This window comes from Lemur catta, chromosome 17 (genome assembly GCF_020740605.2).
Source record: "Lemur catta isolate mLemCat1 chromosome 17, mLemCat1.pri, whole genome shotgun sequence".
Classification (NCBI taxonomy): domain Eukaryota; kingdom Metazoa; phylum Chordata; class Mammalia; order Primates; family Lemuridae; genus Lemur; species Lemur catta.
In genome coordinates this window covers 35,154,128-35,177,802 of record NC_059144.1, presented here as the reverse complement: position 1 = coordinate 35,177,802, position 23,675 = coordinate 35,154,128, and the positions used below count along the sequence as shown (strand labels likewise).

The 23,675-nt window shown below is 36.0% G+C and overlaps 1 protein-coding gene across 8 annotated transcripts in view; it reads left to right on the top strand.

Moving 5' to 3' along the window:
• The window catches only part of TASP1 (taspase 1), a 278,892-nt gene that overhangs the window by 62,514 nt on the left and 192,703 nt on the right, over positions 1 to 23,675 (top strand). For 7 of the 8 annotated variants that reach the window (XM_045529289.1, XM_045529290.1, XM_045529288.1 and 4 more), the window contains 2 exons: positions 13,052 to 13,171; positions 18,606 to 18,684. In XM_045529289.1, the coding sequence (XP_045385245.1) occupies positions 13,052 to 13,171; positions 18,606 to 18,684 (199 nt within the window). The remainder of the gene's footprint in view (positions 1 to 13,051; positions 13,172 to 18,605; positions 18,685 to 23,675) is intronic. The other variant, XR_006729626.1, reaches the window with a different exon arrangement.

The window sequence follows — 23,675 nt, the reverse complement described above, 5'->3', positions numbered from 1 at the left end:
TCAGGATCATCCTGTGTCAAGACTTTTGTGCCTGTGATTCCAGATCCAAGGAATGTTGCCTCTCCCTCCTTCCTGTCTCACATTAGGCTATTGTGCTGCTCCAATTGTCTCTATGTCAATATTAGTGTGGTCATTTGATGTCTTTCTCTTCCAGTAGAGTACAGGTTCTGGGAGGACAGGGATTATATTTGTTTTATTCACCAAAGTTTCTCAGCTTGGCATATAAGTGCTCAATAAATATTTGTTAACTGAATAATGTGCACTGCTCATTTTTTTCTTCTCTTTGGGAGATTTACTACCATTGTGTCCTTATCTTTTTGCCCTTGATGACTGTACTATTGCAGTATCTTCACAATTGGTTTCTCTGCTTTTAGTCTTGCTCTATTCCTCTTTAATTCTGTGTACTATGCCAAGGTACATTTCCCTAAAAATACCTAGATTGGTTTTGTTATTCTCCTGGGAGAAATTTTAATAGAATCTTTACTGTCTGTAGAATAAAACACAAACATTTTAGCCTGACTTTAAAAACAGTCTTGAAACCTGGCCCCAACCTACTTTTCCATTATTTGCCTTCTGGAATAATATTTTTTTCTTCACCAAATATACTTCTGTATTCAGTTTTTCATGAATTTACTGAAAGTTCTAAATTCTATGTTTTTGTTCATGTCTCTTTCCCTTCATGGAATAAATAATAATAATAGAATACCAGCTACTGATATTCTATTATTAATTATTTCTGCCTCCTGAAATTCTAATCTAAGTCTTCCTTTAAGGGCCAGCTCAAGTGCCACCCAGATCAGAACAGATTTCTTTATTCTACTTAGCACATATGATAGTTACTTAATAAGTGCTTATTGAGTTATCTACTTTGCACATTTTCCATTTTGAAATTGGTGTTTGTGGTTATTTTATCATTTTTATGTGGGCTCATGGAAGCATAAGTATTTTGTTATATTAGCCTTATCATGGTCCCTAGAAATAGTACTTTAACTCAGTTAACATTACTAATTTAAACATCTATAATTGATGATTCTAATATTGATTTTTAAGGAGAAAAACATATTATTTTCTTTACTAGTATGTCCTATGGTCTTTCAAGATAAGTTTGAAATCTATTATTTAAGTGCTTCATACATACATTTGTCCAAAAATTATACTTAAGTTTTAATAATAAGCTTGTATCTGAGGAAATAGTGAAAGAATAAGGACAGGTTATCTGAAATATTACTAAATAATATTATTGTGCTTTGTCAATATTGTAAAGATTTAAGATAATATATAAGTAAGTGAGGGAAATTAATGTTGGGAAATTATCTTATAAACAGCCCGCAATCTTGACCAACCTTTCCAAAGAGGTGAGTCAGAAAGTGCCCACAAGGGGGAGTGCTCATCTAGAGAAACTTGACCAAGTGCCTTTCCTGTTAAGGCAGGTAAAAATGCATTTTAGAAATGTACTTCTAGACCATGGCTGTTTTTCTAGGAAAAAGAACGGACCCTCATCACAACAAGAATTCCTACCCATTTTCTTGCCCATATTTATTTTAGATGTGTGATTTTTCCAAGGAGGGATAGGGGTCTTACAAAATGGAAATATGAATTACCTTGCAAGCGCAGACCAGTTTATGAAGCTTGTGATCTTGCCTTTTTTTGGTGTGTTGAAATCATTTGCATTTTGCAAGCATTGTTATCTTTTCTGTGAAGGAGTATTAAGGTTTGAAAGATATCCTTTTTGGATTATTAGCCCAAGAGATAGGCAGTGCTCTTTTTTCATTGCTGCATTAATCCATGTAGCCTGAGGTTTTGAGCGACTCACCAGCAAGTCACCTTGAGAAGTGCACAGGCTTTGGTGAAGTCGTGGCCTCATGCAATCTTTAGTTTTTCTTATCCAGCACATTCTTTACCTTTGGCCTCAACATTATCACTAGCAAACATTTGTTGAATGCTCTTTATGTGTAGGCTTTTAAATAGATCTTAAGGAAAATAAATAGAACATGGCATGTAGGACCTGCCCTTTATGTATTTGGTCCAGGCAGTGAGAAGAAACCATATCATTTGGTATGACCTAGAAGAATGAAATCATCAAGGAGAGCTATAGGAATTAACTGGGTAGAGAAATCATGCTAAGCCATGCTAAGTTTCTCATGGCAAGCTTAAATGGAGGAATTTAAGCTGGGGCTTGGATAAAGGGTAGGCTTGATATAGAGAAAGATAAAAGTCTTAGGTTCAGAGGCCTGCAAATAGTTGTTTGGTTGCACCTCAGGGTTTCTGCAAGACAGTGGTTTCAAACTCAAATATTTCTGGGGGCCGGGCAGACAGTCAGCCTAAATGTGTGAGACAAATATAAAGAGGTGGACATGTAGAAGAGAATAGGGCTGATTGGCCATATGTGTTCCATTTTAAGGTATTCAAAAAATAAAACGTGTGACACCAGACTATACTCTTCTGGTCAAACCAAACTCTGGTTTTGGCAGTGTGTAATCCCCAATGGGGAAATGTCAGTTGATAAAGGTAAACTGGCTACAGGATTTAGCATAGTAAAATAGGCCATAGAGAAATTAAGTCCACAGCCAGAGTCCCCTCTCAACGTTTTGTTACTTTTATTTGTACTACCCATAATTCGGACAAGTGAGAATATTTTGAAATATATATATATATATGCAGAGGACCCATTCTGGTGGCTGTTTGCTTTAAACATAGGCTTTTGAGTGTTGAGAGAGTCTCTTGGGAACATCATTGAAGTTAGTTTGAATGGCATTAGATTTTCTAGGATATAGTATTATCATAATCTATTGAGGAACAAAGGAAGAAAGAGTATATGGGCATCTTTTGTTTCTGTTTTGCTTTTAAATATACTTATTTATGTATTTATGATTTTGAATAACCATTTCTATTTTTGTGGTATATGGCCAAATAGATATGCTGTACTTGAAAAATCTCGTATCAGATAAAGTAACTTATTATTGTGTTATTAAGTCAAAGTCAAATATTGTTCTTCAGTCTGGAGAGAGTAGAATTTAAATCCAGGTTAAGTGAGCCATCCCAACTATCATGGTGTTTCACTGGCAGAAATAGAATCCAGATTGTCAATGTTACCTTCTAGTTTTTTTTGTTTTTTTTTTTTTTTATCTGTTATTCCCCACTGCTTTAAGACTTAGTTTAAAGGCCAGTGGAGCTCTGGTATTTAAAAGAAAAAGTGTAATTTTATCCAGAGAAGGTAAATGTATGCCCTAAAATGAAAGAAAGACCAGAGGTCCAGACCATTGCCAGGTGTTCCTGGAAAGAACCAAATTGGACAACTAAATTGAAAAAGGTTACCCACTCTTATAAACAGATTTTCTTGCTATTTAATTGGCAAGTTTTATTTTTGTGTCTTTTAATCTACCCTGGTAATGAATTCATATCATATTAGTGAATATGTTGGTAGTATGTTGTGCTGTCTCATTGAAGTGCTATGATACACATGACTCTGTGAAGTGAAATTGTCAAATAATCTTGATTCTCACCTTCTCTCTTGAATATATTTCCATTAGGACTGACTATAGTGAAGGATTACCAGCTCTCCAGTGGGGGGGGGGAGTTAAAGCCACAGCATAGTTTGAGTGTTAGTTATTAGAGCTTCTAAGAAATCATGAAAATTTGGAGTTAAAGAAAACTGAATTAGTCAAAACTGAGAAAGATGTGATCCAGTGCCAAATGACCAGTAAAGAATTGTTACCAAAAGAAAACATTGATTGTAGGAATATGTGGCCAGTATTAAGACATATGATTTCTTTATAGATAAAGTAAGAGGCTTATTGTTTGTTGGTTACATACAGCCTTAGACGTTTGTTTTGAACAGTAACCAAAGGGCATACAAAACTTCCTGAAATAAGGATTTATGCTTGTATTGCCAGAAATGAGCCTGCAACTTCAGTTTGGTTATTATGGGGACAGCCAAAGATTTTACAGCAGTTGTTTAAGGATGTGCTTTTGGGAAAGATCTCCTTTAGGAGTGATGTGCAAAAAGTATTACATCTAAATATGAAATAATAGGAAACAATTTAAAAATATGAAATAATCAGAAATGTGTGAGATAATAGGAAAACTGCTTTAGATATTCTGAGTTTGGATCATGCATCTACATTGAGCAAGATGCAGTTCCAGAGGGGATGAAGTTTGAGTTACTGATGAGGTTCAATTAAAGAATATTACTTTTATAAATACTTTATTATTTGTTGCTTACAGTACGTGAGGGACAAGATACGCTGTCAAAGATCCTTGAATAAGCCAGCTTATATTCTTCAACTAGTGGGAAGAAACACATGTTTTAGGAGTTTAAAGGCACAACAATCTGCTATATGGTTGGGAAGCAATTCAGGAAACCTTTTCTGGAGTTACTTGAAGTTGCAGGACTTGAAGATGTGCAGTATTATAATGTGTGTGTGGTGGGGGAGGGGAAGGAGTGAGGTTTGGGGTTGACAATCAGATTGTATTCATTGAGCACATTTATTCAACAGGTAGTTTTTTCGTAGAACCAACTTTGCCTTTTTTGATCTTTTTATTTAATATTTATTTCTCCTGCTGTGATTTTTTGTTTTATCTCTGTTTTCTCCTTTCTCTCTATGTTTATCTTGTTCTCGAACTTCTTTAGTTGGGCATTTAGATTATTACTTTTTTGTTCTTTTTTAATATCAATATTTTTGGTATCAGTTTCTAAGTACTACTTTTACTGTATCCCATGAGTTTTGAAATGTTAATATATTTTTATGATTCATTATTAAGTATTTTCATTTCCATTTTGAATTATTTGATCCATAAGTTATTTAGAAGTGTTTTTCTTTTTTTATTTTCAAATTCTATTTACATTTATTGATTCCTAAGTTAACTGTATTATATTCAGAGAGTGTGTTCTGTTTGATATTGTTTCTTTAAATTTGTTATGATTTAGTTTATGGTTTAATATATGATAAGTTATTGAAAATATTCATGTGTGTTTGAAAAGAATGTTTCCCCTCTAATTCTTGGATACAAGGTTCTATGAAGGCTATCAAGTCAAGCTTTTTAATGTGCTGTTCATATCTATTTCTTACTGATTTTTTTTGCTTGCTTGAGCTAGACATTATTGAGAGAAATATGTTGAAATATTTCATTCTAGAATATGGTTTGTTGATTTTTCTATTTTTGCTTTATATAAATTTGAGGCTTTTTAAAATAAGTATATACAAATTTAGAATTGTTATGTCTCCTTGGTGAATCTACGTGCTCAGCATTTATCATGTAGAGATCCTGTATCTCTATTAATGCTTTTTGTCTTAAAACTTAATTTGCTTGATAGTAATATAAAGTAGCTACATTATTCAGATTGATATCTGCGAGATACATCTTTTTCTTCTCCCTGTCGTTTTGCATTCAGTGTTCACATATCCTTATGCTTTAGGTGTATTTCTCATAAATAACATATAGCCAGATTCTTAAACTGAATCTGACATTCTAATAAGACATTATTATATTTAAAGACAATATTAGTTTTGATTTATATTCAGGTTTACTATTTTATTTGCTTACTCATTCCTTTTTGCATGCCCTTGAGTTATTTTCCTTCTTCTTGAAGTATATTATTTTATTTATTTATTCATTCACCCATTCAGCAAGTATTTATTGAGTACCTAAGAGATGTCAAGTGCTTTTCTGGGTGCTTGAGATATGTTAGTGAATAAAACATTCAAAGGTTCCCACCTTCATGAAGTTCATAATCTTGTCAGGGAGATAGGCAATTTAATATGCAAATTAATTGTATATTTTAGATGAGGATGAGATGTTATGGAGAAAAGATAAAGTAGAGCAAAGAAAGGGAAATTAATGCGCTTGTGAGTAGATGGTAGAGAGGATGCAGAAGAAGGTCAGGTTGCAGTGTTAGAGTGGCCTGTCAGGACTTCATTAAGTGGCGGTCTCTTGGTGGTAAACTCATTTTATTTATTTATATATTTATAAATGTCTTTATTTTATTTTATTTTACTTTTGTTCCTAAGAGGAAATTTTGCTGGGTACCTATTTCTAGGTTTATAGTTATTTTTGTTTGAAGATGTTATGCCAGCCAACCACACTGTCTTCTGGTCCACTGGGTTTCTGGGAATTTGGCTGTCATTGCTGACCTCTCTCTTCTCTCTGGCTTCTTTCCTTTCTCTCTGGCTTCTTGAACTCTTGTTTTCAGTCAGTTCTGGAAAATTTGAGCCATTTTCTCTTTAAATATTTGCTCTTCTTTATTCTGTCTATTCTCTTTAGTTGGATATATATCAGACTTTCTATCATCCATATCTTGTTCCATCTCATTCATATTTTTCATCACCTCATTCCCCTTTCCTTACAGTTACAATTAAATGTGTGTTAAACACGTCTTACACCCATAGGAAAAAGTTGGAAAATATGTTCATGATCTGATGTTTTGAATTTTTGGTTGTATTTTTTAAGATAGTGCATTATATATTGATTTTTTTAAAGGCAAAATTTACATACAACGAAATGCATACATCTTAAGTGTACAATTTGATGAATTTTGACATGTGTGTATAACAATATAACCCATACACCTATCAAAATGTAGAATATTTCCATTACTCCAGAAAGTTTCCTCATGCCCCTTTGTAGTTAATGCGTTCCCACACCACGACAGCACTTTTCTGATTCTTTTTCACTGGAGTAGTTTTAGCTGTTGGTATAAATACAGTCTTATATTATGTACTATTTTGTGTCCAGCTTGTTTTACTTAGCATATGTCTGAAAGATTATCTATATTGTTGTACACATCACTAGTTCCTTTTATTGATGGGCAGTCCTCCACTATTGACAATATTATAAATTTTTTTACCCATTCCTCTGTTAATAGGCATTTGGGTTGTTTCCAGGTTTTGGCTGTTGCAAATAAAGGTGCTGTAAGCATGCTTTACAAGTATTTTTGTTAGATATATTTTGGTTTCTCTTAGATAAATATTTAGGGATTTAGTTGCTGGGTCATAGCTAGGTTTATATATTATTTTGTTTGTGTGTTTGTTTTTTGAGATAGAGTCTCACTCTGTCGCCTGTGCTAGAGTGCAGTGGTGTCATCATAGCTCACTATATCTCAAACTCCTGGGCTCAAGCAATCCTCTTGCCTCAGTCTCCAGAGCAGCTGGGACTACAGGTGCACACTGCCATGTCCAGCTAATTTCTAAATTTTTTGTAGAGATGGGGTCTCGCTCTTGCTCAGGCCAGGTTTATAGTTAATATAGAATTTTAAAATTTTTATTTAGAATGGTAAAATGGTGATTAATATTTATTCCAAACAAGCTACATTAGATATATTTATCATTAAGATTTTAAACTAATTTTTGTAGTCCTTAAAATATGTTCTGTAAGTATTTTGATGGGATGCATGCAATGATCTAGATAATGTCATTTTAAGGAGCTTGTCAGAATTATCATTATTCTTAAATTCCTTAATTTTTATTTCAACTCCAGTATATCTTAGGTTTACTATCTTTAACCAGTGGTTCACTATGGGTGTAAATTAAATCATGTTAATTAAACTGCATATCAGTGAGAATACAAATGATTTAAAGCTGCATAAAACTACTTTTGTGGTGGTTTTTTTATATTCAGCTGTATAATAGTCTGAGGCACGAGTATGTTCATCTCGTCTCTACCATCATTTACACAAGTTCATTTGACATGCACACCGAGGCTCTCAAACTGTCTTGTTTGAAAGAGAAAAACTCAAAACTCATTATTTGAAAGATTATCTTAAAAACCAAGATTAAAATCATTGCCTTTTCCACCTTTAATGTTGCAAACCCAGAACATTGTGTGGGAATTCTACCAGTTGGAAAACATGTCCTTTGCTGTCTTTGAGGGTTTGGAATTTTTAGTTAATCTTTGTTGTGGTGTGAATTTATAATTAACCCTGTAACTCAGGTATACCACTTCTACTTAAAAGCATGGTTCACACTCTTAATGAATGAATGAATGAATGAATGAATGAATGATTTTAGAGACAGGGTCTCTCTATGTTGCCCAGGCTGGTCTTGAACTCCTGGTCTCAAGTGATCCTTCCTCCTTGGCATCCCAAAGTGCCGGGATTATAGGCATGAGCTGCCACACCTGGCCTTTGTTTTTATTTGAAGCTGAAAAAGTTTCTGTTAATTTTTGTTGAGTGATTTAGGAAATAAATAATACAAAGATTTTTATTTTTATTTTGATTTTTTTAAACTTATTTTTGAGGCAGAGTCTTGCTCTGTCACCATGAGTAGAGTGCAGTGGCATCATCATAGCTCACTGCAACCTCAAACTCCTGGGCTCAAGTGATCCTCCTGCTTCAGCCTTCCGAATAGCTGGGACTATAGGTGCACACCATCACACCTGGCTAATTTTTCTATTTTTAGTAGAGATGGGGTTTCACTCTTACTCAGGCTGGTTTCAAACTGCTGAGTTCAAGCAGTCCTCCCACCTCGGCTCCCAGAGTGCTAGGATTACAGGTGTGAGCCACTGCGCCGGACAAGATTTTTATATAGTATAAAATTTTGTTCTCTGTTTTAAATATATGTGGCACAAATTTGTATAGTACTGCAAAGACATTTGTTACATACCTATTAAAGAAAATAAAAGATTACTTAAGTACAGACATCTTGAGTGTAGTTTAGAAGAAACATTGTTTATGGTATTGGGCATCAGAAGGTGATTTTCTAAACAAGGAAGAGAAATGTCGTTGAGTATTCTTATGTTAAGATTTTCCTGGTTTCATTCAATGCAGATACGTGAGAGTAGATAATTCTAGCTAAATCATACTTCATTTACACACACTTGATGTACTGTAGCTCATCATGGCCCTACTGTTGGGGGTCTGATTTGTGGGAGATACAGAACCAGATTCAGATCTCCTGCAGCCATAGCCATCTTCTTATGTTTAGGATACTCAAAGATGTTAAAGTTTTACAGTGGCATTGCTGTATTGTCATGTAGGGCATGAGTTATCTGCTTTTCTCAAGTGGAGACTCATGCCAGTTATAATACTGCTTTCAAACCTAAAAAAAGTATATTAGGTGGGTTTGGTATATTTTCAAAAAGTGTATTTCAGTCATTATTATTATATTAGGATAATCCCATGACATACTAATTTCTGAATACACTTACACACTTAAGATTTATTCTTGTATTTAAACTATTTGATATTTGAGTAATTCTGTACAGATGGAAGGACAAGTTAATGCAATGAGTGACTGATGGATGAATTTTCTTGGCAGATTTCAGAGTTAGAGTGCAGATTAGAGGCTTCATTTTCTGGTGGGAAGTACCTTAACTTTGTTTTAAGGGATATATTTCAACGTTTTCTATAACACATGCAATCTCTATTCTGACTTTATATACATGTGTTTATTCTGAAAGGAACCATAGTTTGTATAGTTGCCTTTTAGTTATAATTTTATCAAAAAAGTAATACAAATAGGGTGTTTTAGTCAGGGACAATAGGTACACGTATATCTGTGTGGGGCATGTATTTTTAAGTATTTATGGAGTGTAAGAGTGTAATAGTAGCTCTATATAGTAACAGTCATTGTGTGTTTTTAACCTTTCTAAGATTTCATTCCTGTACAAACGAGCTCTGTGAAATTATTATGGCCAAAATACCAATGTTTGTCTTTTGCCCAATTTATCTGCACTTCATAAAAATGCTCAAATATTACTTCATCATCCTTAAATTTGCTTTGCAGTATGTGAAGTCTATGAACTAATTCTTGAATATTTATGAAGTAATTGTGATTTTTGCAGGTGTTATAGGCCCATAGGAATATTTAGCTTAATTTGGAACAGGATTCTCTATTTTTTACATGATTTTTCATTTTTGAAAACCAAGTTACAGTAAATCTATCTATGTATAATCCAGTTATACTGACCTCAGTTTTTGTATCTTTCTACAGTTTTGTTAGGCATAAAAGTTCTCATGGTTCACAATATTCTGATTGAAATGCTAGGAAAATTGCTTTACAGATAATAAGTATCATTGTGTATATTTTATATATCTCCTCTAAAATTCTATTTTATAGGATGTTTGGGTAGGGTCAACAGTTGCAGTTTATTAAAAAAATCTAATAAAATACACTTAATAGAGTAGATTTTAAGGGATTTAAGTAGATTTCTCCCCACACAAAAAAAAAAGAAAATAAAATAAAAAAATTAAAAAGAAAAAGTATGTGAGGTAGCTTGATTTCCCCATGTACAACGTTTACCTGTATAAAAATATCATGTCATATACCATAAATATATGCAATTTTTATTAATTAAAAAAATCCAAAAACAAAAAAAGGGGAATGACCTTCCTCTAAAGGTCAGAGGGTGAAATGGGATGAAAGCTGTAATTCGATTATTCACCAGAAACAATAATTCTCATCTGGTAGGACAAATGAAGACAGTTAGTTTACTTTCTGCCTTACCTGGGCTAGGGAAAAAAGTATGTAACAATTTCTAGAATTTTATAATAAAGAAAAAGGTACAAAATGTTGGCATATATCTCTCAATAAAAACGTAATATTTCCAAAAGTAACCTTAACAGAAAAAGAACACCTGTTCTTTACTTTTTTGTTGTTACTGCTTAGGAAAGTTATTTTACATTTTCTGTTTATTTGTATGAGAGTTGTATATTTCTTAAAACAAAAAAACCAGTTTAAGATCAATACTTGAAAATACTTTGTAGTACATCCAGGTGGTATAATAGCAGTGATCCGCTGTCAGTTGATAGTTGAACAAGATAGAAATTAAATCTTTTATACTGGAATAATGCTCGTCTTAGGTGGTTTAAATTTCTCCTTCAGAAGATTTGTGCCTGTGGTATAATTTGTCTCAGACTAAATGGAGCAGGCATTTGGTTGATAATGATCCTGTGGGATGGGATGCTGTCAAATCTTGGTTCTCAAAGTAGGATCTGTGGACCAGCATCAGCGTTATGTGGAAGGCTGTTAGATCTCCAGTTCTGAACAGTTCCCAGATCACTCCATCAGGATCTGCATTTAAACAAATTCTCCTGATGATTTGTATGTACATTAAAATTTGAGAAGTCCTCCTACACAAGACATAAGACTTGACATTTGGACAAGAAACAATACTTCTGTACTTGAGATTGCAAGGATATAAAGATTTAGAAATTATTTATTAGAATAATGAAACAAATAGTCACCTTAAAAGTACATTTCTCTTTAGGATTATCCATCTTTTCTGGAATAAAATGTTTTTAATGCATTTCTGTACTTTGGTTCTTAATCTTATCTATCATAGAAGATAAACTTTGCTTTTTCTAACCTCAGTGAACAAACCTGGTTACTGTTAAGTCTTCCCTAAGATAGTGGCAGCCTCTGGGTTTGTATGAAATCAGATCTTGAGAAATGGAGGTGGAAGACTGGCTCTGACATTGGAATGGAATTGCATGTATAATCACCTATTGTGCTTGTTTTTAAATACCAGGAATGCAGACATCCTGCATTCTAATTAAAGAATAACTATGTCCTGAATGTCTGCTGCATGCAAAGTGATATAGAGTGGACCAGACCTTTCCTTGGGGAGTTTATGGTCAGGCTAGGAACTATCCTTGAAAGTTAGGCAGGTGTCACAAGCAGAACTGTGGTATTTTAGGATATGGCCATGTGGATCCATTGGCTAGGCTTAGCTGTGGTTAAAAGAGGGATTAGCACTCATTTCAGCTAGGTAAATGTTTTCCAAGTAAGTACTATTATAGTGTATTAGTATATTTAAGGGAAGTTAGAATTTAGAGCAAGAAATGTAAATGTCTATCTATAAGTACCTTTCACTAGCAGACTTAATGTAAAATTTGTTGTGGCACACTCTACCTCTGAATCTCCAATTGGCTTTAAGGGACATCTTTTCTTTGTATTCTGCTTCTAATATTTGAAGACTCCCTTCAGTGTTGCTAAAGTTCTGAGATGGCCCCAGGAGCTCATTGACTTTTCTAGCAATTGCCTTAGTGTGTCATTTTACTTCTTAGCCAGGGATCTTTCAGTAGCAACGAAGTCTTGCTTGCTACTGTGAGCAGTAAACCACATAGGAGAGGAAGCTGCTCTTGTTGAACATGGAATTGTTCCTGGCTCTTGTATGCATACGGGGGCTGGGATAAGGGTGGGGTCTGGGCTTCTGGGGTAAGACTTGAAAACCAATGCCCTAGCCTAAGAACATTACCATGACTGCTGTAATCCTAAAGATCTACACTAACCCCCCTTTCTTTTTAATATATAAGAAAGAGATTTTTTTTCATAAACCATTTTTCTTGCCTCCCTTAATTATAATTTTTATCCAGTAGTATAATATTTATCTGTTGTGCACAGGTGACCCAGAAACTTTGCAAGTAGGAGACAGCTGCTTGTAGTCACTAAATGTCACACAGTGCCCTAAACATGTGGGACCTGGGACAAGACACTGAAACACAAAAATGACTTCAGGAACACCGTTTTCTGCCATACAATTGGCAAGCATATTATTGCTATAGGAGCGAAGGGAGCTTCCTATAAGGTTTCTCACAAGAAAGGGATTATAAGAGGAAATGGTAGTGTAATGTACCTCAAGATTGTAAATGCCATTCTCTTCATTTATTGTGCTGAATATATTACTTTTAGATGTTTGTGTTATATATAATACTTTAAATAACAGCAAGGACATTTGTTGGTTTACTTATACCTTAGATCTTTTCCTCTAGAAATTGTCAATCATGAAGTTAATTGTTGAGAATAAGGAGGCATTGCTGTATGCTATAATTTATATTAAATTGGTTTTTTCTCCATTAAAAAGGCATGATAGTTTTATTATTAGAGAAAAGCAATGAGAACCTTTTTTTCAGTTTTTTTTCAGTGGAAAGTACATTTTGACTTAAACTGGATCTAAATGGCAACTTGATAATAGATAATTTTAGGAGATTGCTCAATGTTCCACTTAAGGATTAGTTTAGATTTTCAGTCATGATTGTACTGAGAAGTGCTATGTAGTCGTATCAGAGTGTCCCCTACCATGCCTAGTGAATAATCATGCCACTTCTGCTCTACAGGAAAATGACTCAGGCACTTTGGACACGGTGGGCGCTGTGGTTGTGGACCACGAAGGGAATGTTGCTGCTGCTGTCTCCAGTGGAGGCTTGGCCTTGAAACACCCAGGGAGAGTTGGGCAGGTAAGTAATTATGGGCTTTTAAAACTAGCTTTTCAAAGTAAAACATGGAATTTTTTAGCTCACAATTTTTAAAGCAGTAGGAACATTTTTTTCTTTAGCAAAAATAAATATCATTGTTCTTCACATTTATGTGGTATAAATAATCAACCAAATACCTTTTCAGGATTCTTTCTTACAAAACCTATCTCATAGTAATAATGTTTCTTTCTGATCTTTACAGTCGTTAATCCTAGTTTCACTACTCTCAACAGGTGAGACACTGGTCAAGGTATTTAGTAGACATTTAATAAAGTGTGCTGATTTCCATTTTTCTCTCTTTGTAAATGTTACTCTCTTGAGGAACAAGCTCTAAATAAGATTACATTGCTGCTTGCATTTTCATTGGAAAAATGATTGTAAAGTTACTTTTTTTATTTCTTCTACTTAAGGAACAGTAACATTTTGACCTTCTAAATCCCTCCTCTGATTAAGGATTTCAGTGATTTTATAGAATAACCAGTATTTCAGGTCACCAACGCATGATACCACTGAAGAAATCTAGAAACAAGGAGGCTCTAATATATGTGAAATTTGCATATCCCCAGTTCACTTGCACATATTCTTCACCCCATCCCCCCATCTCAAATCTTTAGTTTTATACTGAGAATGAAGTTTAACAATTCATTTGATCTAGTAAGTTTTCTGAGTATAAATGAATTTGGCACATTATTTATGGGCTTAATATTTGTTGAGTAAACAGATGAGTTGGACATTCTCATGGAAATCTGTTAAAGTAGTTGCAAGGGGTGCATTTAAATTTTGATATTTGGATCTTATCACATATGGAACATGGCTTGGTAGGCTTTGTGTGCTTTGTCTCTTACATTTGAGGAAGGGTTGATGTCACAGTTACTTTGGTCATGATGGTTAGTGAATGCTTGGAGCACAGTGATCGAATTCATGGAGGATATCTTGCAAAGCCCCAAGTGATATTCCTAGATAAGACACTTACGGTCCTATATTAGGGAAAAGGGGAAGGGAAGAATAATTAATTTTGTGCTACTCTGCCTATTTTACAAGGGAATTTATGGGGAATTATTAGTCAACATGTGTACAGTGCTTTGAACTTATTATAGAAGCCTTTGTCTGGTCATGGTATTTTTCCATATTGTAAAACTCTGTGTATTTGCCATGTTTGGAATAAGAAAAATCAAGCTTGGCATGTCAGATTGGGATGCCCTGGTGAAGAAGGAAAGAGAAAAGCCAGCAGAGTTGCCTTCATTGCGTTATAGTTCCCATGGGTTTCTCACTGTTTCCTGTTTGTTTAGATTAGCAAAATAGCAACAACAGAACCAAAGATAGTTCTGGACTACGTTAGCAGGATACTACATCTAACGGTCTTATTTTAAATTTTATTCTTTATGTATTTATTTTTAGAGACCTGGTCTCACTCTGTTGTCCAGGCTGGAGTGCAGTGGCACCATCACAATTCACTGCAACCTTCAACTCCTGGGCTAAAGCCATCCTCCTGCCTCAGCCTCCCTAGTATCTAGGGCTATAGGCACATGCCACCACACCTGGCTAATTTTTTAAAATTTTTTGTAGAGATAGGGTTTCAGTATGTTACCCTGGCTGGTCTCAAACTCCTGCCTTTGAGCAGTCCTCCTGCCTCAGCCTCCCTAGTATCTAGGACTATAGGCACATGCCACCACACCTGGCTAATTTTTTAAAATTTTTTGCAGAGATAGGGTTTCAATATGTTGCCCAGGCTGGTCTCAAACTCCTGCCCTTGAGCAGTCCTCCTGCCATGGCCCCCCAAATTACTGAGATTACAGGCAGGAGCCATTGCACCCAGCCACATCTAACAGTCTTGAGGCCATTCTGCCACTGCACATGGGACTATCCTGGAAAAATACTTATGTAAAATTTACGTATTGATTTGCCCCACTTGGCTAGTTTATGAATACTTATTTTGTGGGAGCTGAAAAATCAGGAAAGGGTGTGAAGGAAAGGATTGGTGCTCACAGGGAAATGCAGTTGCTTAATTGGGTTATATTGCTTGGATAGAGAAGATGTAATAAGCCTGGAACAATGAAAGCATCAGATGGGAGTTAAAGAACAGTTGTTTTTGACACACAAGACTGAACGAAACAAAATACAAAAGCAAGTTGTATCAAAGGACAATTTTTTTTAAATGTGCTGAAACTAGGTATTTTCAAATGTATTTTAAATGAACAAATTGACTATTTAAAAATTTTAGCATATTACACTCCTTTAGATATGTGTAGCAGTGTAGATGGTGAAGTGGAAATTTGAATTAGAACTTATTTGCTTCTTTATCTTACTGTAATAATTAGAATTTACAACTTGGACGTGAGAAAGGAATTATTATATAATATTTTACTCCCCCCCAACCCTCACCCCACCCACATCCAAATTAGGAGTTGAGTTTAGTGGTTACAGGTGTGGACTTTGGATTCAGGCAAACCTTTATTTTGATCCCACCTCCCCACTTACCATTCTCCTTACTTTGAATAAATTACTTTCAACATCTTTAAGCTCTATTTTCCACATCTATAAAATGAGGATAACTAGCTACCATACAAAGTGCTAGAAGATTAAATGATATAATGCATTTAAATTATATATCATAATCCCTAGTAATAACAGCTATAGCCACTGTTTATTGAGCATTTGCTGTGTGCAAGAAGTGTGTTAATTCACATGATTGTACATCAACATTGTAAGGTGGGTATTTTTATTATCGTTTTGTAGAAGAGGAAACTATGGCCCAGAGAAGATTAATGATAATAATGATGTCATCATTTGTATGACCTGCTTTTACTACATAATATCTTCAATAAATTTTACTATGAAAAAGAAGGAAGCTTTTTAAAATTTGTTTTTAAAGGCCGGCTTAAGGTTGCTGTATTTTACCCAAAGAAGTGGATAAGAAAGGGACAATTTCTGATTCTTTCTTTTCTTAGAAGTGGTGTCTCACTATGTCTCCCAGGCTGGAGTGCAGTGGCTATTCGTAGGCCTGATCATGGCACACTATAGCCTCAAACTTCTGGGCTCAAGTGATCCTCCTGCCTTAGCCTCCTGAGTAGCTGGGACTGCGGGTGTGCGCAACCATGCTTTATTTTACCTATCACTGTCTCAGCCCAATCAATTTCAGAAGGGTAAAAAGGAAGATGACTTTAGGTCATGAAATTAAGGAAAGGTATCATAAAAGGAATTTTCTTGGAGGGAAGAAACAAAGGGTAAACATAAACATTCTTACTTTTCCAGAAAGATGACCTCCACTGGCTTTCTAAGAGGTGTCCCTTGGGCCTTATTTATTATTTCTTGAGTGCAGGCTCCTGGTCAAGGTAATTGTGGGGAAATGGAAAGGATGATGAGCAAATGTCCAGAGTTTTAAATGAAGAAGGAATGGGCCCTTCCACTGAGTTATCCCACAAGTCTGCCAGTTTTATTCTGAAATCTGTGTGCCGAATCACTTCTGAAGGAGGTCAATGGCCATACTGATCCAGCAGTGTTAAGAAACTAAGGCATTTATTTTATAAGCATGGTATTTTCAAAAGCAGTAACAGATTTCCCAATTTTTGCTATTTTGGGAATGTCCCATTCAGTTCTTAGTTTTACTTTTAAGAGGGTTATTCTCACTGGCAACTGGAGATGGGGCAACTGTTGGCTACATGAACATGGGAGACTTTATCTGTCATTATCCTGGACTCTGGCTTATTTCTCAAAGAGAGTGATTAGCGGATAGATGTGGGTGTGTGCATCTGAAAGTCTTAGGGAACAGTTCACAAATCTGGGATTCTTTGAGTGATAAAAGAGGACTAGAACAGCTGTTTTAAAAAAATTTGGAGGACTGTATGGGGAGGTTAAAGTACTTGCAGAGAGCAATACCAGGACTAGTGGGTGGAAATTATGATAAAGCAGGTATTTGTTGAATCTAAGGAGAACTTTCTTCCAATAGGAAGTGTCCAAAATGGGAAGTATTCCCATATGAGATAGTAAGGTTCTTAGTATCAGAGTGCTTGGTATGTTTCATGGAGCTTCCTGTTCTGGGTAGAATATTAAAGCAAATGATTTTTAAAGTCCTCATAAGAAATAATAGAATATCATAGAAAGCTGAAGTCTAGTCACCATTCCCAGTCTTAGCCTATTCCCCAGTGCTCAGAAGTGAGCTCCTAGAAAATAACAGTGCTATTTTATGGGAATTATCTTTTTCCTCCATCAGTGATAGTGAATACTGAATGTATTGTTGTAAATTGCTTTTTTACAAAAGCAATGCGTTTTGGAGATCTTTTCTATATTTGTTCCTAAGGCTTTTTTTTTTTTTTAAATTAAGTCTTTTATTTTTAACCTTCTCAATGATTTCCATGTATGGCTATGCCAAAGTTTATTTAGCCATTTCTCTACTGATTGACATTTAGGTTGCTTCCACTTTCCCGTTCTTATCAACCACATGGTAATGAACTCTTGAGCACACCTCCATATATTTCTCTGTAATAGCTAGCTAAGAGTTTTTGTTTGTTTGTTTTTAACTTGTGTCCAACTAAGGAGTAGAAAAGCTAATAGCTGTGATTCCCCTCCCAAAGTCAGAAAAGTCATTGTGGATATCAGGGAGATGAATCAAGACATTTTGAGTAGCATTATTGGAAACAAAATAGGAATATTGTCATAATCTTTTATAAAACCGTGGTGGCTTATTATGCTCCTGGTGGTTTTGGATATATAAGTCTGGTTTACCACCTAACCAAGTGATTAGCTTGAACTGGCCTTTTGCCTCCTTTCTTTTCATCTGCCTAAATATAGCACAGCGATGAGCATATATTGGGCCATTTGGTACAGAGCTATTTGCAGTTCCTATTGTGCCACTTCAAGGGAGGGATGGAAGATGCCCTCTAGAAGCAGGGTTTCCTTGATCAGGAAATCAGCCAGGGGGACCAGCTGCATCCCAGTACACCAAGGCCTTAGGTAATAAATGCTGATTCTTGGATCTCCACCAGACACTAAATCAGAATCTGTAGGAACCAAGGTTCTTATTGGCAAGCTTCCCCACATAATTCAACACACAGTAGTTTGGGAACTACTATTTTAAAGCAACTACATTGGTTTTAAGACGTTAGAAGAACAACTGGCTGACAAACTACAAAACGGAGAAGGTTTCTCAGGGAAGGAAAAATTACTGTTGATGAGACTAAGAAACTTTCTTTTGCTATTTTCTAAAAATTTTTAGATTAGTAGAATAGTGGAAAATACAGTTTTGATAGTATTAAAACCATTGTTTGGGTAGGTCTTATACAACTTCTGATATTATCACACAGTTGTTTTGTATCATTAAGCCAGGTTTTATTAGATGGGTATGGTTTCTATTGAAAGCTGATAATTACATGTAATATTTCTGAAATATTATATCTGTCTATTTCATTTTTATCCCCAGGCTGCTCTTTATGGATGTGGCTGCTGGGCTGAAAATACTGGAGCTCATAATCCCTACTCCACAGCTGTGAGTACCTCAGGTATTTGCTGCTTTCATGACCATTTTTCATAACTTCAACTTTGTCAGCCATTTAATGATTAAAAGCAATATTTTTAGGTAAACGTAAAGCATGTGCTAAGGTACTGTATAGACAAGAGCATTGATGCGGGAAAGATATTTAGCATTTGGGAGGTTTTAATGATTGTTTAGTATCACAATGCTTTGCTAACATTTAAAAAAATAAAATAATTAAAAAAAAATTTTCAATACAACTCTGGAGTTAACTGTAGGCTAATTATAAATATATATGTGTGTGTGTGTGTATATATATATTTTTTTTTCTAATGACCCATGATGTTACCAAATTTAGATCACAAAAGATATAAAAGTAGAAGGGCATTTCAAAATTTAATGGATAATCTCTTGAGTAAAATGTTGACATAAAACTTACACATTTCAGAATGTATAGTTTATGGTATCCACTCCTTGAACTATACTTTTAATAAAATACAGGTCTTCTTTTTGTATCTATATTAGAAAAGTCACTATCATTTAATGTGTGTATGTGTGTGTGTGTGTGTGTGTAGGGCATGGGGAGTTTTAATGGGCAGAGTGCTGGTTGTCTCTTTCCAGATTTTCATAATGCTATGCCAGATGTACTTGAAGCCTTTTCTCTTTATGTAGTGATACCACTGATTGACAAAGTAATATTGGTTCATTCCTTTGCCATGTTACCCCTCAAGTTACAGTCCTGTCCCTTTCTCCCCAGTGTCATCAGGCTTTATCAGGAGGGTACACAGATTTGGCTATCTTCCCTTTCTTTCTCTCTTCAATTTCTTGCCACATTGGTTTCTGTCCCACTATACTAACAAACTATCCAGTCCAATAGCCCTCTTCGCCTGCTTACTGCCTACTCTTTCTATTATCTCTGATGTAGGTGACTCTTTTCTTTTTTACCTGTAGCGTAGATACTAGATTCTTTGTTTGTTCTGCCTCTGCGACCTGCTCCATCTTGGCTTTCTTCATAGACCCCTATTCCTCTGTCCTCCCACTGCTAACAACTCCAGGTTTGGGCCTCTGCTGCCTTCTCTTCATCTTCCCAATACACATTCCGTTGGTGATTTGCCATTATTATTGTTGTTCTCATGATTTCAGCTGTTCTCTCTCAGGGTATTGGCTTCCACATCTGTATCTACTCAGGATTTTTCTTTTGAGGTTTCTGACTTCGTGTTGGACATGTCCCTGTGGATGTTGTATGCACATCAGACTCAGCAGATTCATCTCCACCCTGTGCCACCTTTCTCCTGTGTTCTCTGTCTCTTTTGTTGCCTTCACCATCCCATCCTTTTCTCAGACTTGAAATCTTGGCACCATTCTCCTGTTTGTTGCTTCCTTCCATTTCTCCTGACCTGACCTTATTATTTCGGACTCATATTCCCCTGCCTGCCTGTTGTAGCAGCTTCCTGGCCCAGCTCCATTTCTTATTTTAAGGGAAGAATATGATTGTGAGCCACTGGCCTATCAGGTGAAGTGTGAATATGAATACGTGTTGAATCTAAACCATGCTTATATAATTGACAAAAAATTATTTTTCATTCATTTTTGAAAAGAGGAGCATAATGTAATAATATGAGTTACTTTTTAGTTTAATATTGACAGCACTTATAAATCTTGACACATTCACAAATTAGCCTGTGCACATAATTGTGGCCCTACGAATATGGAAAATTGTGGTATTTGAACAAACCAAAGTCCAAAATAGATAATTCATTGTTTCATTTTTATTTTGCCAAAGAAATCTCAGTTGGAATCACATGTTGTGTCGATTTTCTTTTTGGTCAATATGTTATTTGGTGAGTTAGTTTGTTGTTTATATGTTACTCATATCTAGATGTTAGGAGAACTGGATTTTATTTTAAACTGAAATCCTGAGAGCCTGCCTGAATGTGTCATTTTGGAAAAGAGATTCCCAATCCCAAGGGGATTGTCCACCATTACCTGCCCCTACCCCCACTTTTAAAAATTGGGCATATGGAATTTGGATGAGAATATACTTCATGGATTTGATTCTATTAAATAGAATGCAGTGAAGAAGTGGCTAAAGCTAAAATTGTAAAATTGAGGTCTTTCCCCTTCCAAAGGGGGAAAGGATATTTCCTCCTTTGCCCATCCTGCGTCAGTTGAAGTTAGTTTTATATGACTAAAGATACCTTTAGGTTTCCAGTTCATGACATTCAGTGTAGCCTTTTAACTTGCATACCCAGCTGGTCATGGTACTTTCTTCCCAGGTTAAAGGACTAACCACCATCAGCCCACAGAACCTGAGGATGACAGAGTAGGCCTCCTGTCCCTCCTATCTGTGGGACTTTGTGTGATTGCTGCACTCTTGTTTCTTCTGGGGCTGTGGCTATTAAGTTGACAATGGAAACACATGGCAGAGTTAGGTGACCGAGTCAGAAGAAAGGTGGAGCACGAAATTTTGTAATTGTTTGGCCAAAATAAAGAAGACTTATGCCTTAGGCTGTTGCAGAAAATCCAGAGACTTGCCCTGCATTTTAGGTTTATGTATCTTGGAAGGCGATAATTGAAAGGCAGAGCGAAGATAGTTAGTTATGGTCAGGATAGGGCTTTCCCAAGGCCAGACAGGCAATTTGGTCATTAGCCTGAGGGATAAACTCCAGCATCTTGTTCTCATCACTGGGTGGGGAGGAATGAGTAGGGACTAGGGAAGGGGTGGGGTGGAGTGGCAACAGCCGACCTTACAAACTCTGACTAATATTCTGGTACCATGGGAATTTGCCTAGCTATGGATGGAGCAGAGCAGACACCTGGGTTCCTGTCCAGACTCTTTCAGACTCATTAGCTGTGGAACCTGGGCAAGGGGTTATGGGTATAATAAAATAGGAATAATATCTATTATACCATTGCTGTGAGGATTCAATGAGTTGACATATGGAAGGCACTTAGCGTACTCCTGGGCCCAGAGTAGGGGGGCTCAATACTTACCGTATTTTATTGAATCTAAGTCACCATCTTTTATAAGATGCACCATTATTTTTATACCATTAAGGAAACAAAAAGACTGCCAATTAAAGTATGACACACTGCTTTCTCATCACTTAATGCATGATTCTTGCTTTATAGGAAAATACAGAATTGGGGATTTTCCTCCAATGAGAAGTACTTGCTTCATTGATGACAGTCATCCCCATTGCTGTTTCTGTACTTTTCTGTGTATGTAGTCATTTAAAATTTGAATTCTGTATGGTACTGTACTCCTTTTGAACACACGTTAAATGGTAGTTAAAGTCAACACATGTAGTTCCAACGTGGGATGTAACTGGAGGGTCGAGAAATGGGAGAGAACAGCTTTCATCTAGAGGCAGTGGCTGCTCTGTCACCACTGTAGCCTGGAGAACAGCATAGGAAGATGCCTCCTGATTCAAAAACTTTAAAATGTGAAAATAAAGTATATTTTAGAATTGATGAACTATAGCAAAAGCTTTTCTTATTCTCAGCTTTTTCATGAAAACAAATAATTTTTTTTAGGCCCTCTTGAAGCCATAAGATAAACTCTTGCAGAAATGAGGGCTTTGGGTATATTTGTATCTCCTGAGTGCCTGGCACAGAACCTTGCACATGGTAAGTGCCCAATATACAAATAAAAATTAAGAAATGCATCTGTGGTTCCTATGTTTTCTAGAAGGATGCTTACTTTTTCAAAAAGATTATTCACCATGGAATTTCTTTTAAACAGCATTTAAAAATATGATTCATTTTGCCAAATGTGAATTCACACATAATTTTTCAGTAACACGTCAGATGTATAATGTAAGATACATCTGTGGTCTGTCTCTGGCTGTGGAAAGGAAGAGCAGATTGAAGATTAGAAGATAGAAGGAGAAAAAAAAGCAAGAGATTAAGTTTATGCTCTGGTTGACCTTAACATTGGTCTTCTGTTACTTGTCTATACAGTTCTGTTTTTTTCCTGAAGAGAAACAGTGAGTCCGGTGTACTGATGGCAACTGACTGGAGATCAGAAGATGTAGGCTTCAGTCCCTCTTCCTTAGAATGTTCTGGCATGAAGAAAAATCTGCTACCTTTTTCTGGTACGGGGTCCAATGATTTCTGATTTTTCTTAGTTTTGCTTTTCCAGGTCTTGGCTCTGAGCAGTCCTAGAAACTGGAGGGCTGTGTAGGCTGCTGCTGTGACTTACCAGGAATAACATAAAAGGTGGATGGGTTTAAAAAAATACAAAAATTGAACTAGCCTTATGCCTTAATACTTACAAGCTAGTGATTAGAGTCTCTTCCTCAAAGGCTGGGAGACTATGCCACTCCTTCATGGTTTCTCACCCTAATGAGCAGCCAGAGGTCTTTCTCTGTCCTTTTGTGGGGGATTGTCTGATGGGACTGTGCTCAAAAACTCCTGCCCCGGGACTTTTGTCAGGAGGGCACTTCCCTGTGAGCAGGGAGTTACAGGACAGCAAGAGCCAGTAGGAGGCCATTGATGTGACGTTTACAAATGCCAGGTGGTCATTGGTGTTTAGGGGTTGGGGAGAAGGCATGCAGGAACTCATGCTTTAACTTCTATTTAGCAGTAGTCATTCTTTCTCTTTTGTACTCTCTGTGTCACAAGCACTGTTGGTGAATAAAAGCCCTATTCTACTTAGGACTCTGTGTGCAAATCACCTAGGGGTTCAGTCTTTCTTCTAGGCCTCTCCTTATTTCCTAGCAACCCTTCAAGATGAAACCTTAAGGCATTGTCTGTATTTGAGGTTTGTTATTTTTTTTTTTTAGTTCTCTCCTCTCATTTATTCTTGAATCTACTTTAGGCCTTCTCCTCTACCACTCCATCAATCTGCTCTCTCGTCAAGATTAACAATAATCTCCAAAGTCCAGTGATTATCTTTTAGTCCTATTAGCAGCGTCTGAAACAGTTGCTCAGATGACTTGCTCCTGCTGGAAGCAAGTCTATGTCCTTGATAGACTTCCAGAGGACCACATTCTTTTGGTCTTCCTGCTGCCTCAC